A 17,514-nucleotide genomic window follows, 5' to 3' on the forward strand; every position below is an offset into this window, starting at 1 on the left:
CGCTCCCACTCACCTGCTTTCTCTCTGCCATAAGCATCCCTACCAGCCCCCACTCACCTGCTTCTTCTGCATCCCCTACCAGCCCCACTCATCTTCTAGCGACCCTAAGCCCCCCCCCTGCCTCTCCTGCATTCCCCTTACCACGCCCCGCTCACCTGCTTCTCTCTGCATACCCCTACCAGCCCCGCTCACCTGCTTTCTCTGCATCCCCTACCAGCCCCCACTGACACCTGCTTTCTCTCTGCATCCACCTACCAGCCCCCACCCACCTGCTTCCTCTCATGCATCCCCTAACCAGCCCCCACACTCACCTGCCTTCTCTCTGCATCCCCTACCAAGCCCCCACTCACCTGCTTCTCATCTGCATCCCCTAACCAGCCCCACTCCACCTCGCTTCTCTCGGGCAATCCCCTACCAGCCCCCCGCTCACCTGCCCCTTTCTCTCTGCATCCCCTACCAGCCCTCCACCTGCTTCTCTCTGCATCCCTACCACCCTCACTACACCTCGCTTCTCTCTGCGTCCCCTAAACCAGCCCCTACTCACCTGCTTCTCTCTGCATCCCCTACCAATCTCTCTCTTTTTAGATAGCTGCTCCAGCATCACTCTACACCTCCACACATCCAGGAGATAGCTGCTCCAGCATCAGAGGCCAGTTGGAAAGAGGAGGAGATGTAAAACGTTTAATAGACTAAGTTAGAATCATTAGTAAACACTCCTGCTGTTAGGTCAAGTTTATACACATTAAAATAAAGTTTAATTAAAAATAAATTAAAATCCTAAAATGAATGTAGGCATATGTTTTGACAGTCATTTTATTTCCATGATGGTCTTTATCCAGACCCGTCAGTTACACTCGTATCCTATTACCGTCACAGCCCCACGTGTGTGATTCTGTGAAAGCTTTGTCAGTTCCTCCACGCTGGGCCCACACCTTCCTCTTTCCTTTCCTGGGGTCAGGGGGTCACAGTGCTCTCTCCAAGGAGCTTCCTCCTTAATTTAAATTTAAGAGGCTTTATTGGCATGGGAAACATATGTTTATATTGCAAGTGAAGTAGATAATAAACAATAAAAATGAACAGTAAACATTACACTCACAGAAGTTCCAAAAGAATAAAGACATTTCAAATGTCATATTATGTGTATATACAGTGTTGTACAAATGGTTAAAGTACAAAAGGGAAAATAAATCAATATAAATATGGATTGTATTTACAATGGTGTTTGTTCTTCACTGGTTGACCTTTTCTTGTGGCAACAGGTCACACATCTTGCTGCTGTGATGGCACTCTGTGGTATTTCACCCAATAGATATGGGAGTTTATCAAAATTGGATTTGTTTTCGAATTCTTTGTGGGTCTGTGTAATCTGAGGGAAATATGTGTCTATAATATGGTGTTACATTTGTCAGGAGGTTAGGAAGTGCAGCTCAGTTTCCAACTCATTTTGTGGGCAGTGTTGCACATAGCCTGTCTTCTCTTGAGAGCAAGGTCTGCCTACGGTGGCCTTTCTCAATAGCAAGGCTATGCTCACTGAGTCTGTACATAGTCAATGATTTCCTTAAGTTTGGGTCAGTCACACAGAAACATCACAACTTACCTTCCCAGAAGTCCCTCCTATGTGACACGTCACGCAAAGTGCTTTACGTTTTAAAACCTCACCGTTCTTCCACAGAATTTAGGCCCAACTCAGCGAAGTTACCGTGTTGAGACACAGGATAAATATTTTCCAGAACTCACTTACATTCTGTATTATTGTTGATATTATTATGTGTTTCTCTGGGGGTGTTGGGAAAGCCAGAAAACACATTTCCATTTGAACCTGGCTCGATAGATTACTGGATTCAACAGGTCTCTCTTCCAAATGTGATGTTTATCTTAATGAGACACACCTGGATCAATTAAGTGTCCATTCATTTTAGTAGTGTGTTATCTTGCCCCCCCCCCCTCCAGTAACACCTGGATCAGTGTCATTTTAGTAGTGTGTTATCTTGCCCCCCCCCCCCCCTCCAGTAACACCTGGATCAGTGTCATTTTAGTAGTGTGTTATCTTGCCCCCCCCCAGTAACACCTGGATCAGTGTCATTTTAGAGTGTGTTATCTTGCCCCCCCCCCCCTCCAGTAACACCTGGATCAGTGTCATTTTAGTAGTGTGTCATCTTGCCCCCCCCTCCAGTAACACCTGGATCAGTGTCATTTTAGTAGTGTGTTATCTTGCCCCCCCCCTCCAGTAACACCTGGATCAGTGTCATTTTAGTAGTGTGTAATCTTGCCCGCCCCCCCCCCCAGTAACACCTGGATCAGTGTCATTTTAGTAGTGTGTTATCTTGCCCGCCCCCCCCCCCCAGTAAACCCTGGATCAGTGTCATTTTAGTAGTGTGTTATCTTGCCCGCCCCCCCCCCCCAGTAACACCTGGATCAGTGTCATTTTAGTAGTGAGTTATCTTGCCCCCCCCCCCCCCCAGTAACACCTGGATCAGTGTCAGTTTAGTAGTGTGTTATCTTGCCCCCCCCCCAGTAACACCTGGATCAGTGTCATTTTAGTAGTGTGTTATCTTGCCCCCCCCCCCCCTCCAGTAACACCTGGATCAGTGTCATTTTAGTGTGTGTCATCTTGCCCCCCCCCTCCAGTAACACCTGGATCAGTGTCATTTTAGTAGTGTGTTATCTTGCCCCCCCCAGTAACACCTGGATCAGTGTCATTTTAGTAGTGTGTTATCTTGCCCGCCCCCCCCCCCCCCAGTAACACCTGGATCAGTGTCATTTTAGTAGTGAGTTATCTTGCCCCCCCCCCCTCCAGTAACACCTGGATCAGTGTCATTTTAGTAGTGTGTTATCTTGCCCTCCCCCCCCAGTAAACACTGGATCAGTTTCATTTTAGTAGTGTGTTATCTTGCCCCCCCCCCCCCCCAGTAACACCTGGATCAGTGTCATTTTAGTAGTGTGTTATCTTGCCCCCCCTCCAGTAACACCTGGATCAGTGTCATTTTAGTAGTGTGTTATCTTGCCCCCCCCCCTCCAGTAACACCTGGATCAGTGTCATTTTAGTAGTGTGTTATCTTGCCCGCCCCCCCCCCCCCCCCCAGTAACACCTGGATCAGTGTCATTTTAGTAGTGTGTTATCTTGCCCCCCCCCCCCTCCAGTAACACCTGGATCAGTGTCATTTTAGTAGTGTGTTATCTTGCCCCCCCTCCAGTAACACCTGGATCAGTGTCATTTTAGTAGTGTGTTATCTTGCTCTCTCTCCTATTATCAGTCACTTCTGCTAGATAGCCTCGTTGATATGTGCAGTATTTTCTCTCCTGTTAACCTCCCAGTTGTCCTGTCCTCCAGGAACCTGCTGCCCATCAGCCACGTGTGTACAGAGGAGGGAGAGAGGCCTATGGTACTACTGCCCTATATGAACTGGGGTAACCTCAAACTGTTCCTGAGACAGTGCAAGCTGGCCGAGGCCAACAACCCACAGGTGAGCTCCTGGCTCCGGCCTACTGTTATCCTACCGTTATCCCAACCCTGGCTCTGGCCTACTGTCATCCTACCGTTATCCCAACCCTGGCTCTGGCCTACTGTCATCCTACCGTTATCCCAACCCTGGCTCTGGKCTACTGTCATCCTACCATTATCCCAACCCTGGCTCTGGCCTACTGTCATCCTACCATTATCCCAACCCTCTCTCCGGCCTACTGTCATCCTACCATTATCCCAACCCTCTCTCCAGCCTACTGTCATCCTACCATTATCCCAACCCTGGCTCTGGCCTACTGTCATCCTACCATTATCCCAACCCTGGCTCCAGCATACTGTCATCCTACCATTATCCCAACCCTGCTCCGGCCTCCTACTGTCATCCTACCATTATTCCCAACCTCTGGCTCCGGCCTACTGTCATCCTATCATTATCCCAACCCTGGCTCCGGCCTACTGTCATTCTACCATTATCCCAACCCTGGCTCTGGCCTACTGTCATCCTACCATTATCCCAACCCTCTCTCCAGCCTACTGTCATCCTACCATTATCCCAACCCTGGCTCCGGCCTACTGTCATTCTACCATTATCCCAACCCTCTCTCCGGCCTACTGTCATTCTACCATTATCCAACCAGGCTAGTCCTTTGAATATCCACTTTCGGTCTCTCTTTCTCTCTCGGTCTCTTGACTTTTTCTCTCTCTCTTTCTCTCTCATCCATATACTTATATGTACATATTCTCAATCACCCCTTTAGATTTGATGTGTATTAGGTAGTTGTTGGGGGAATTGTTAGATTACTTGTTAGATATTACTGCACTGTCGGGAACTGGAAGCACAAGCATTACGCTACACTTGCATTACTCTCTAGAGACCGCAGGAGCGGAAGACTCTCTAGAGACCGCCCCCGATGAGACTCCTTCTCATGCTACCACTAGAGTGAAAGCACCGCCAGCATTCAAAAGTGACCAAAACATCAGCCAGGAAGCATAGGAACTGAGAAGTGGTCTGTGGTCACCACCTGCAGAACCATTCCTTTTTTGGGGGTGTCTTACTAATTGCCTATAATTTCCACCTTTTGTCTATTCCATTTGCACAACAGCATGTGAAATTTATTGTCAATCAGTGTTGCTTCCTAAGTGGACAGTTTGATTTCACAGAAGTGTGATTGACTTGGAGTTACATTGTGTTGTTTAAGTGTTCCCTTTATTTTTTTGAGCAGTGTATATATATAAATCATATATATGTGCTTATTTTCTCTCCTCCCTCTCTAGGCCATCTCCCAGCAGGACTTAGTCCACATGGCGATCCAGATCGCATGCGGGATGAGCTACCTGGCCAGAAGAGAGGTCATCCACAAAGACCTGGCCTCCAGGAACTGTGTGTAAGTATCTCTTGTGTTACCGCTAATATACCTTTTATAAAACCTACAGAAAGTATTCTATTGTATTGAGTGTTGATGGATTTGTATATTCTGTGAAGAGTTCCACCTAAAAGTTTTGTTTAAATTTAGTTCCATTTATTCATTATGAATGATACAAATATGAAAATTGCGTTCCTGGTTCTAGATCAATAAGACACTTACAATTTATACAGTACCAGTCAAAAGTTTGGACACAGCTACTCATTCAAGGGTTTTTCTATTATTTTTACTATTTTCTACATTGTAGAATAATAGTGAAGACATCAAAACTATGAAATAACACATATGGAATCATGTAGTAACCGAAAAAAGTGTTAAACCAATCCAAATATATTTTAGATTCTTCAAAGTAGCCACCCTTTGCCCTGATGACAGCTTCACACACTCAACCAGCTTCACACACTCAACCAGCTTCGCACACTCAACCAACTTCGCACACTCAACCAGCTTCGCACACTCAACCAGCTTCACACACTCAACCAGCTTCCCCTAGAATGCTTTTCCAACAGTCTTGAAGGAGTTCCCACATATGCTGAGCACTTGTAGGCTGCTTTTCCTTCACTCTGCGGTCCAACTCAATTGGGTTGAGGTTGGGTGATTGTGGAGGCCAGGTCATCTGATGCAGCACTCCATCACTCTCCTTCTTGGTCAAATAGCCCTTACACAGCCTGGAGGTGTGTTGGGTCATTGTCCTGTTGAAAAACAAATGATAGTCCCACTAAGCGCAAACCAGATGGGATGGCGTATCACTGCAGAATGCTGTGGTAGCCATGCTGGTTAAGTGTGCCTTGAATTCTAAATAAATCACCAACAGTGTCATCAGCAAAGCACCATCACACCTCCTCCTCCATGCTTCACGGTGGGAACCACACATGCGGAGATCATTCGTTCACCAACTCTGTGTCTCACAAAAATACAGCGGTTGGAACCAAAAATCTCAAATTTGGACTCATCAGACCAAAGGACAGATTTCCACCGCTCTAATGTCCATTGCTCGTGTTTCTTGGCCCCAGCAAGTCTCTTCTTCTTATTTGTGTCCTTTAGTAGTGGTTTCTTTGCAGCAGTTCGACCATGAAGGCCTGATTCACACAGTCTCCTCTGAACAGTTGATGTTGAGATGTGTCTGTTACTTGAACTCTATGGAGCATTTATTTGGGCTGCAATTTCTGAAACTTTGAATTTCTTGAAAGTCCAAGAAGACTCGAGGCTGTAATCGCTGCCAAAGGTGCTTCAACAAAGTACGGAGTAAAGGGTCTGAATACTTATGTAAATGTGATATTTCAGTTTTTTTTTTTTTTACATTTGCACATTTAAAAAAAAATGTGTTTTTGCTTTGCCGTTATGGGTTATTGTGTGGATTGATGAATACTTTTTGGGCAGTAATGTAACAAAATGTAGAAAAAGTCAAGGGGTCTGAATACTTTCCGAATACACTGTATCTACCTCAAATACCCAAGTGCCCCGTTGATCTGGTACTTCCTGTATATACAGTTACATTCACTTAGGTTGGAGTCATTAAAACTCGTTTGTCAACCACTCCACAAATTTCTTGTTAACAAACTATTGTTTTGGCAAGTCGGTTAAGACATCTACTTTGTGCATGACACAAGTCATTTTTCCAACAATTGTTTACAGACATATTATTTCACTTATAATTCACTGTATCACAATTCCAGTGGGTCAGAAGTTTACATACACTAAGTTGACTGTGCCTTTAAACAGCTTGGAAAATTCCAGAAAATGATGTCATGGCTTTAGAAGCTTCTGATAGGCTAATTGACATCATTTGAGGCAATTGGAGGTGTACCTGTGGATGTATTACAAGGCCTACCTTCAGTGCCTCTTTGCTTGACATCATGGGAAAATAAAAAGAAATCAGCCAAAACCTTAGAAAAAAAATTGTAGACATCCACAAGTCTGCTTCATCCTTGGGAGCAATTTCCAAATGCCTGAAGGAACCACGTTCATCTGTACAAACAATAGTACACAAGTATAAACCCCATGGGACCACGCAGCCGTCATACCACTCAGGAAGGAGATGCGTTCTGTCTCCTAGAGATGAACGTACTTTGGTGCGAAAAGTGCAAATCAATCCCAGAACAACTGCAAAGGACCTTGTGAAGATGCTGGAGGAAACAGGTACAAAAGTATCTATATCCACAGTAAAACGAGTCCTATATCGACATAACCTGAAAGGCCCGCTTCAGCAAGGAAGAAGCCACTGCTCCAAAACCACCATACAAAAGCAGACTACGGTTTTGCAACAATGCAGCATGGGGACAAAGATTGTTACTTTTTGGAGAAATTTCCTCTGGTCTGATGAAAGAAAAAATTATACCTTTTTGGCATAATGACCATCGTTATGTTTGGGTGAAAAAGAGTTGAGGCTTGCAAGCCGATGAAACACCATCCCAACGTGAAGCACGGCGTGCAGCATCATGTTTGGGGTGCTTTGGCGCAGGAGGGACTGGTGACTTCACAAAAAAATGGCATCATGAGGCAGGAAAATTATGTGGATTTATTGAAGCAACATCTCAAGACATCAGTCAGGGAAGTTCAAGCTTGGTCGCAAAATGGTTCTTCCAAATGGCACATGATCCAAGCATACTTCCAAAGTGTGTGGCATAATGGCTTACGGACAACAAAGTCAAGGTATTGGAGTGGCCATCACAAAAGCCTGACCTCAATCCTATAGAAAATGTGTGAGCAAGAACTGAAAAAGTGAGTGTGGAGCAAAGGAAGGCCTTACAAACCTGACTCCAGTTTACACCAGCTCTGTCAGGAGGGGCCAAAAACTTCACCCAACCTTCTTGTTGGAAAGCTTGTTGGAAGGCTACCCACAAACGTCTTACCAAGCTTAACAATTTAAAGGCTAATGCTTACCACAATACTAATGTAGTGCTATTGTAACTTCTGACCCACTGGAATGTGATGTGAAAGGAATACAAAGCTGAATAAATTTAATTCTATCACTTATTATTCTACATTTCACATTTCTTAAAATAAAGTGGTGATCCTAACTGACCTAAGACAGGCACTTTTTACTAGGATAAATGTCAGGAATTGTGAAAAAACTGAGTTTAAATGTATTTGACTGAGGTGTATGTAAACTTCCGACTTCAACTGTAAACACAAGTACGTGGACACCCTTCAAATCAGATCTGCTACTCCCTGTATATAGCTACAATATAGCTACACATTATCTGGTAGCTGTATATAGCTCCACATTGATCTGGCACTCCCTGTATATAGCTCCACATTGATCTGGTACTGGTACTTCCTGTATATAGCTCCACATTGATTGGTACTCCTGTATATAGCTTTACATTGATCTGATACTGGTACTCCCTGTATATAGCTCCACAATTGATCTGGTACTGGTACTTCCTGTATATTAAGCTCCACATTGATCTGTGTACTCCCTGTATATAGCTTTACATTGATCTGGTACTGGTACTCCTGTATATAGCTCCACATTGATGTACTGGTACTCCCTGTATATAGCTCCACATTGATCTGGTACTGGTACTTCCTGTATATAGCTCCACATTGATCTGGTACTCCCTGTATATAGCAAATACAAGCTCCATTCTTGTATTTTATTTGATTCCTCATGTTACTATAGAACAATTTTTTTACTCTGCATCGCAGGGAAGGTCTCGAAGCAAGCATTTCACTGTAAAGTCTACAACCCGTTGTATTCGCTGCGTGTCATATAAAGTCTATTGTTGAAGGTTAACCTTGTTCCCCCCTCCTCCCTGGTAGTATTGACAACAGCATGCAGGTGAAGATCTGTGACAACGCGCTGTCCAGAGACCTGTTCCCCATGGACTACCACTGTCTGGGAGACAACGAGAACAGGCCGGTCCGCTGGATGGCCCTGGAGAGCCTGCTCAACCATGACTTCTCTAGTGCTAGTGATGTGGTGAGAACACACACACACACACAGCTACTGTAGACAGTCAGGAAGCTACTGTAGACAGTCAGGGAGCTACTGTAGACAGTCAGGAAGCTACTGTAGACAGTCAGGACGCTAGCTCAGGTTTCATGGGATTCTACTTTTATAGAATGAGCCAGACTTCCCTCATACCTGACCTCCTCATTCCTACTGTGGGTCTGGTGCTCTCCCTCCGCACCCCTCCCTCTGGGATTAAATCATCCCCTCTGGGATTAAATCATCCCCTCCCTCTGGGATTAAATCATCCCCTCCTTCCCTCTGGGGTTAAATCATCCCTTCCCTCTGGGGTTAAATCATCCCCTCCTTCCCTCTGGGGTTAAATCATCCCTTCCCTCTGGGGTTAAATCATCCCCTCCCTCCCTCTCTTTATATTATCCACTCCCTGTCAGGACTTCCTCTAAAACTCGCTGGGTCATAGGTTACGACACACACGTTACTGTTAATGAACCAGAGTTACACACACACACACACAGTCACGTCACGATGACTCTCAAGTGGCGGTAGTAGACACTGTTTCCTTCTGAGTCACACAGTGAAGATAAAAGGACACACCTCAGACTTTCTCCTAAGTCTTTCATTGATGTCAAAGGGAGATTTTCGCACAGAGCGTGCGTCTGAAGTCTGTCTACCGCCTCCGATGAGCTTCTGGTTCAACTCTCATTGTTATATAATCTTCTGAAGATGACTGATGAATGAATCGGTGATTTGGTTCCAAAAACCATAATTATGTTTATATGATTGACGTTCATATTTATACTCTACTGGACTAGTCTTCTCGTGTTCTGTTGTTTGGAAATAGGAAATGGATTAAAAAGCTCAAGTTAGATAGATTCAGTATGTTGAGAGTTGTAGCCAGTAGCTACCATGGACAGAACATAACTTTCCGTGACACTGATCTCACACCGAGACACCTTGACCCTAATATATCACATTGCTGTAAACACATTATCACCTGATTTATAATCCTATGTAATGTAGATACTTTGTGTTTTGTCCAGCTGTCTCTGAGTCCTAGTTTGTGTCCGTCTGCCTACATGTGTAGCTAATGTTACACAGAAACAATGGTCAGTAGAGATGGCACACGATACATATGACTTACTGTATGTGTCATCCTGTCTTGTTGGGCATATGGATGACTGTCCATCCCAAATTAATAGAATTTCTAGAACGAGAAAAACTCCTCAGACAGACATTCTAGTAATTTTATTTCTATTGTCTGTGGTCTGACCTATAATCTCTGACCTTGTATTCTGACCTCTGACCTTGTCCCTGTTCCTCAGTGGGCGTTTGGTGTGACCCTGTGGGAGTTGATGACCTTGGGACAGACCCCCTACGTCGACATCGACCCCTTCGAGATGGCAGCCTATCTGAAGGATGGATACAGAATAGCACAGCCAATCAACTGTCCCGATGAACTGTAAGTAAAAAAGCTGGGGCCAATCAACTGTCCCGATTTTTAACTGAAACACACACACCTGGTTCTCATGTACAATCTGATTAGGGCTGTTAATCAATTAAAAGACAAAACGGATTAAGTTTCATCACGGTTGACTGTGGGAACCCTCCAGAGGGCCCGACGGGTTGACTGTGGGAACCCTCCAGAGGGCCCGACCGGTTGACTGCGGGAACCCTCCAGAGGGCCAGACGGGTTGACTGTGGGAACCCTCCAGAGGGCCCGACGGGTTGACTGCGGGAACCCTCCAGAGGGCCCGACCGGTTGACTGTGGGAACCCTCCAGAGGGCCCGACGGGTTGACTGCGGGAACCCTCCAGAGGGCCCGACCGGTTGACTGCGGGAACCCTCCAGAGGGCCCGACGGGTTGACTGCGGGAACCCCTCCAGACGGGCACCGATACCGGTGACTTGCGGGAACCCTTCAGATGGCCCGACCGGTTGACTGCGGGAACCCTCCAGAGGGTTGACTGCGGGAACCCTCCAGAGGGTTGACTGCGGGAACCCTCCAGAGGGCCCGACGAGTTGACTGTAGGAAACCCTCCAGAGGGACACACACACACACACAGTCCCTGTCAAGGAGTCTCTGTTTGCATGGATTATTCTAGAACTGTAACAGTCCAGCAACAGCCAGTCATCCATCTATCGACATCATTCATTACTGAGTCTTATCCTGAACCGTGTGGTTCCTGCTATGCGTTCCAAATTCCACCCTATATCCTATGAAGTGCACTACGTAGTGTCAAACGTAATGACCTGTAGGGCATAGGGGGGCCATTTGGAACGCATAGAAGGAATCCCACAAGGGTCAGGGCTCCGAGACTGCGATCCAAATGACATCCTATTCCCTACAAGTGCACTACGTTCGACCAGCATCCTAATTAGGGAATAGTGTAGCATTTGGCATACCGCCTGTGGCCGTTTTGCCGTTTATTGTCCCCACTACAACGCCATATGATTTACAGTTGGATGAGCGGCCACTAGCAGAGGAGATGTTGTTCAGACTGTTATCGAGGGAGCTGAACACGTACTCCTTCAGAAACAGTGTTGAATTGGATCTTTCCACCAAAATAGAACAATAGACCTCGAGGGATGGTATGGTGACCTGTGGCACTGCACCAGGGATAGTATGATGACCCGTGGTACTGCACCAGTGATGGTATGGTGAACCCGTGGCATGCACCAGTGATTGGTTATGGACCCGTACTGGATACGCACCAAGTTATGATATGTGCACGGCCACCCAGTATCGTATGGGACCCGCTGCACAGTGCGCGCATATGTAGGGTGACCCGGTGGTACATGCCCAGTGATGGTATGTGTACCGTGTACGCACGGTGCCACCAGTGGTATGGTGACCCGTGGTTACTGCACCCCAGTGAATTGGTACTGACCGTTAGTTACTGCACCAGTGATGTATGGTGAACCCGTGTACTGCACCAAATTGATGGTTATGTACCCGTGGTACTGCACCAGTGATGGTATGTGACCCTTTACTGCACCAGTGATGTATGGTGACCCGTCGTTACTGCACCAGTGATGTATGGTGACCCGTAGCTACGCACCATATGGTGAGTGGTGCCTCACTGTGGACCCGTCACTGCACCAGTTGATGTATGCGGGACCCGTGGTACTGCACCAGTGATGGTATGGTGACCCTGTACTGCACCAGATGATGTATGGTGACCCGTGGTAGTGCACCAGTGATGGTATGGTGACCCGTGGGTACTGCACCAGTGATGGTATGTGACCCGTGGTACTGCACCAGTGATGGTATGGTGACCCGTGGACTGCACCAGTGATTGGTATGTGTGACCCGTGGACCACCATGATGTTATGGACCGTGGTACTGCACCAGTGATCGATGATGTACCTTGTGTTGACTGCACCAATGATATATGTGTATTGTGTTGTACTGCACCAATATAGTATGATGTTGATATGCACCAATATAGTATTGTTTGTTGGTGTGCACCAATGATAGTTATGTGTATTCACAATATAGATTATTGGTGTATGTGTTGTACTGCACCAATATAGTATGGTTATGTGTGTTGGTACTCACCATGATGTATGAGTAATGATTGTTGTATTCACCAATGATAGTATGGTGTATTGTGTTGGTACTGCACCAATGATGAGTATGGGTTATTGTTGGTACTGCACCAATGTAGTATGTATTTGTATTGCACCAATGATAGTATGGTGTATTGTGTTGGTACTGCACCAAATGATAGTATGTGATTGTGTTGTACTCACCAATGATAGTATGATGTTGGTGTATTGCACCAATGATAGTATGGTATTGTGTTGGACTGCACAAGATAGTATGTGTATTGTTGCACCAATGATAGTATGTGTATTTTGTGTTGGTACTGCCAGACAATGTAGTATGCTGTATTGTGTTGTATGCACCAATGATAGTATGTGATTGTGTTGGTACTGCACCAATATATGTATGTATATTGTGTTGTACTGCACCAATGATAGTATGGTGTAGTTGGTACTGCACCAATGATAGTATTGTGTTGGTACTGCACCAATGATAGTATTTTTGGTACTGCACCAATGAGAGTATGTGTATGTGTGGTACTGCACCAATGATAGTATGGTGTATTGTTTGGTACTGCACAATGAAGTATGTGATTGTGTTGGTACTGCACCAATGATAGTATGGTGTATGTGTTGGTACTGCACCAATGAAGTATGTTTGGTACGCACCAATGATAGTATTCTGTTGGTACTGCACCAATAGATAGTATATGGTTATTGTGTTTACTGCACCAATGATAGTATGTGTTTTGGTTGTACTGCACCAATATTGTATGGTGTTATGTGTTGGTACTGCACCATGAGTAAGTTATGGTGTATTGTGTTGTACTGCACCAATGAAGTAGTATGCGTGTATTGTGTTTGGTACTGCACCAATGATAGTATGGTGTATTGTGTTGGTACTGCACCAATGATAGTATTGTCAATGTGTTGGTACTGCACCAATGAAGTATGGTGTTTGGTACTGCACCAATGATAGTATTGTGTTGTACTGCACCAATGATAGTGTATTGTGTTGGTACTGCACCAATGATAGTATTGGTTATACTGCACCAATGTAGTTATGGTGTAGTTTGGTACTGCACCAAGATAGTATGGTGTATTGTGTTGGTACTCCACCAAGATAGTATGGTATGATGTTGTACTGCCCAAGATAGTATGTGTTGGTACTGCACCAATGATAGTATTGTGTTGGTACTGCACCAATGATAGTATTGTGTTGGACTGCACAATAGATTGTGTTACTGCACCAATGGTAGTATGTTGTATTTGTTGTACTGCACCAATGATGTATGTGTTTTGTGTCTGTACCACCAATGATAGTATGGGTATTGTTGGTTACTGCACCAATGATAGTATGTGTATTGTGTTTACTGCACCAATGATAGTATGGTGTATTGTTGGTACTGCACCAAGATGAAGTATTGTGTTGGTACTGCACCAATGATAGATATTGTGTGACTGCACCAATATAGTATGGTGTATGTGTTGGTACTGCACCAATGATGTATGTGTATTGTGTTGTACTGCACCAATGCTAGTATGTGTATTGTTGTTACTGCACCAATGATAGTATGTGTATTGTGTTGGTACTGCCACCAATGATAGTATGGTGTATTGTGTTGGTACTGCACCATGATAGTATTGTGATTGTGTACTCCCACCAATGATAGTATTAGTATGTGTTTGGTACTGACCAATATATATGGTGTATTGTTTGGTACTGCACCAATGATAGTATTGTTGTTGGTACTGCACCAATGATAGTATATGTGTTTGGTACTGCACCAATGATAGTATTGTTTGTACGCACCAATTATAGTATTGTGTTGGTACTGCCCAACCAATGAGTATGGTGTATTGTGTTGGTACTGCACCAATGATAGATGTGTGTGTATTGTGTTGTACTGCACCAATATAGTATGGTTATTGTGTTGTACTGCACCATGATTAGTATTGTTGTACTACCAAGATAGTATGGTGTATTGGTGTGTACTGCACCATGATAGTATGGTGTATTGTGTTGTACTGCACCAATGATAGTATGGATGTATGTGTTGGTACTGCACCAATATATATGGTGTATGTGTTGTACTGCACCAATGTAAAGTGTATTTTTGTACATGCCCAATGATAGTATTTTTTGGTACTGCACCAATGATAGTATGGTGTATGTGTTGTGATGTACGCACCAATGATAGTATGGTGTATTGTGTTGGTACTGCACCAATGATAGTATGGTGTATGTGTGGTACTGCCCAATGATAGTATTGGTATTGTGTTGACTGCACCAATGATAGTATGGTGTATGTTTGCGTACTGCACCAATGATAGTATGGTGTATTGTGTTGGTACTGCACCAATGATAGTATGGTGTATTGTGTTGGTACTGCACCAATGGTAGTATGATGTATTGTGTTTTCTTAGTTGTGGTTTCTCTGACGACCCATTGTAGTGAGTGTCCTTGGGACTGTGAGCCTTAAATTCCCAAATATTGGATTTTGATCAGCAGTTTTTGTATTTTGTTGTTGTTGTACATGTTGTGCTATTTAGTTCACATTTTGAAGTCCTGGGTTTTGATTCAACATACACTGTGCGATAAGCTAGTCTAAATGGCTTGTGTGAGTGCACTTCCTGACCTAGCTAATTCTCTGTTTCTCTCTCGTTCTCTCTGTAGGTTTGCAGTGATGGCGTGTTGCTGGGCCCTTGATCCAGAGGAGAGGCCTAAGTTCCAGCAGCTTGTCCAGTGTCTGACGGAGTTCCATGCAGCGTTGGGGGCATACGTGTAAAATCCACCCCCAGGCTTGTGTTACGGACCAGGCCCGAAGGCCCAGCAGGCCCAGGAGTTACTGAACAGCACTAATCACCATGAGGAATACATTTACAAACTCTTGTGCCTTATTAAAAAGAAAGAACAGACTTTCATCATCATGACAATGTTTTGTAAAGTCTAGAATTTTTTTTTTTTGTATGTATGTAGTTGAAACACATTTCCGTTGTGTAGTCGAAGTGGAAATAATTGGTATTTCTGGGATTTGTGGAGGCTTCAAGCTGTTCTCTCAGCCAAGTACCAAGGATTCTCTTTCTGAGGTCGTCATATTTCCCAGCATGCATCACAAGCTTCCAGAATAGACCTATACCCTCTCTATGAAAGAAAACCCACAAGGACGTCACTGCACACATCCACTCTTTTGGTAAAAATGTGCCGACAAGCCACGGCCGCCATTTTCCTAACGACTACGCTCCGAGGACCTGTTTTTAAAGACACACCATGCTAATATGTTGTGTTCTACCGTTTTTTTTTTTTGTGTGTGTGTGTTTTTAGAGAATTAGAGATGTTCATTTTGTGGTTGTAGATCTATTTTTCAGTGAGAGGATGACAACACAGCAGATTAAGCTTTAATGTACAGGACAGTGGTAGGGTACCAAAGTAGACACAGGGTCTGCTTCTCAAATTGCACCCTAGTCCCTACATTGGCCCCCTACATAGACCTCTGGTCTAAAGTGGTGCACTATATAGGGAATCGGGTGCCATTTTGGGACTTGGATAAAGGTTTGTCTGTGTATTATAGAGATGTTTGTTTCTCTCCGTCGTGGTGTGGTAAACTCACGGTAGGTACGGAAGGCTTCCCTGGGGATCGAACGGGCAAGTCGCCTAAGCAGATCTACTCTGCTGGACTTGTTGTGGATAAATCACGTGCTGTTGGTCTCTCGTCTCGTCTCGTCCTGATCTCCACTGAAGGACCTACTGAACATTTGTGTTACACACATTAGTTTTCATTTTCCTTTGGGAGACGTGCCAATGGGAGCGGCTAGCGTAGCTGACGATGCTGTCGTCCCATCCCATGATCTCCTCAGCATCTGTTCAAGTCAGTAGTGTGGACCTACTACAGGCCTGCGACGGTACCCTACATACCCTTAATGGACTTCAGAGATGTATGCTATAATGGATCGGTGTTGTGTCTTCCACCATCGTTCTCCTTTTTAGATGTTCACTATCACGACTATCAATTCAAATCTCACAAATATCTGGGGGAACGAATATCTAACAAGGTTGTCATTTATTATTATTATTATTCCTTGTTTTTGATTTCGACGGTTCTGTCAGAACAAAACCCAGGTTGCCAAACACACGCTGTTTTGAGAATGAGAAAATACGAATTTATACTAGAACACTAATAATCACTGTGAAAATCAGAATAACTGCCAATCTGGCAACATTATGGCCAAGCTCTGGTCCAAGACGTGACGTGCTGCTTTTTTCACGCTGAGCCCTTTGACCAGAGCAATATCACACCAACCTGGCAACAACATCATGGCCTAATCTTTTATTTTCACATCTAAAATCTGTCTGATTTGTCTTCAAGATCACTGCATGTTAAATTTAAAGGGTGTTCATTCTGTCAACTGAAATGCATACAAATTAAACGGGACCCTTGAAAATAAACAGGCTTTTCATTTTCTTATTCATGTGGTCTGACTCATTTTATTTCAAAGACTGGTGAATCTTCAATGACACCCTATTCCCTTTATAGTGCACTACTTTGGGCACTTAGGGCTCTGGTACAAAGTAGTTCACTAAAAGCCAGATTCAGACTTAGGACATTTTTGTTTAATCTTTTTTACATTTATTTAACTAGGCAAGTCCGTTAAGAACAAATTCTTATTTTCAATGACGGCCTAGGAACAGTGGGTTAACTGCCTTGTTCAGGGGCAGAACGACAGATTTGTACCTTGTCCGCTCGGGGAATCGATTTTGCAACCTTTCGGTTACTAGTCCAACGCTCTAACCACTAGGCTACCTGCCGCCCCCCTTTGACCAGAGCAATATCACCCCAACTTGGCAACTTCATGGCCTAATCTTATTTTCAACTACGTCTTACCTACGCACTTCTCAGTAGTTGATATTCAGACTTACCTTATGGAGGTGTGTAATGGGCTTTGCAGGCCTGGTTCCCTTGCGCATTGAATAGATTTTATTCAACTGTTGAAAACCCTCCCACTTGCTTGCCAACTGTTAGCGCTGTACTGTCATTATGCGCATGGCAGCAGAAGCCCGTAGCTTGGGTCTCTACCTTTTCATCCCAAAGTTGTAAGGCACAGCATTTCATAGACTTCACTGTGGAAGAGGTGATCTGTTGATATGCCTTAGTTTGCTACTATAAG

At 44.5% G+C, this 17,514-nt stretch overlaps 1 protein-coding gene across 1 annotated transcript in view; it reads left to right on the plus strand.

The window, feature by feature from the left end:
* LOC112075794 (tyrosine-protein kinase RYK) overlaps positions 1-16,814 on the plus strand; it is a 103,711-nt gene extending 86,897 nt beyond the window's left edge. Inside the window, 5 exon segments of the mRNA XM_070441069.1 lie at positions 3,329-3,464; positions 4,739-4,848; positions 8,653-8,812; positions 10,126-10,262; positions 15,026-16,814. Of these exon segments, the coding sequence (XP_070297170.1) occupies positions 3,329-3,464; positions 4,739-4,848; positions 8,653-8,812; positions 10,126-10,262; positions 15,026-15,137 (655 nt within the window). The 3' untranslated portion in view covers positions 15,138-16,814.
* Positions 16,815-17,514: the final 700 nt, after the last annotated feature.

This window comes from Salvelinus sp. IW2-2015, unplaced genomic scaffold (genome assembly GCF_002910315.2).
Source record: "Salvelinus sp. IW2-2015 unplaced genomic scaffold, ASM291031v2 Un_scaffold3403, whole genome shotgun sequence".
In the NCBI taxonomy this organism is placed as follows: Eukaryota; Metazoa; Chordata; class Actinopteri; order Salmoniformes; family Salmonidae; genus Salvelinus; species Salvelinus sp. IW2-2015.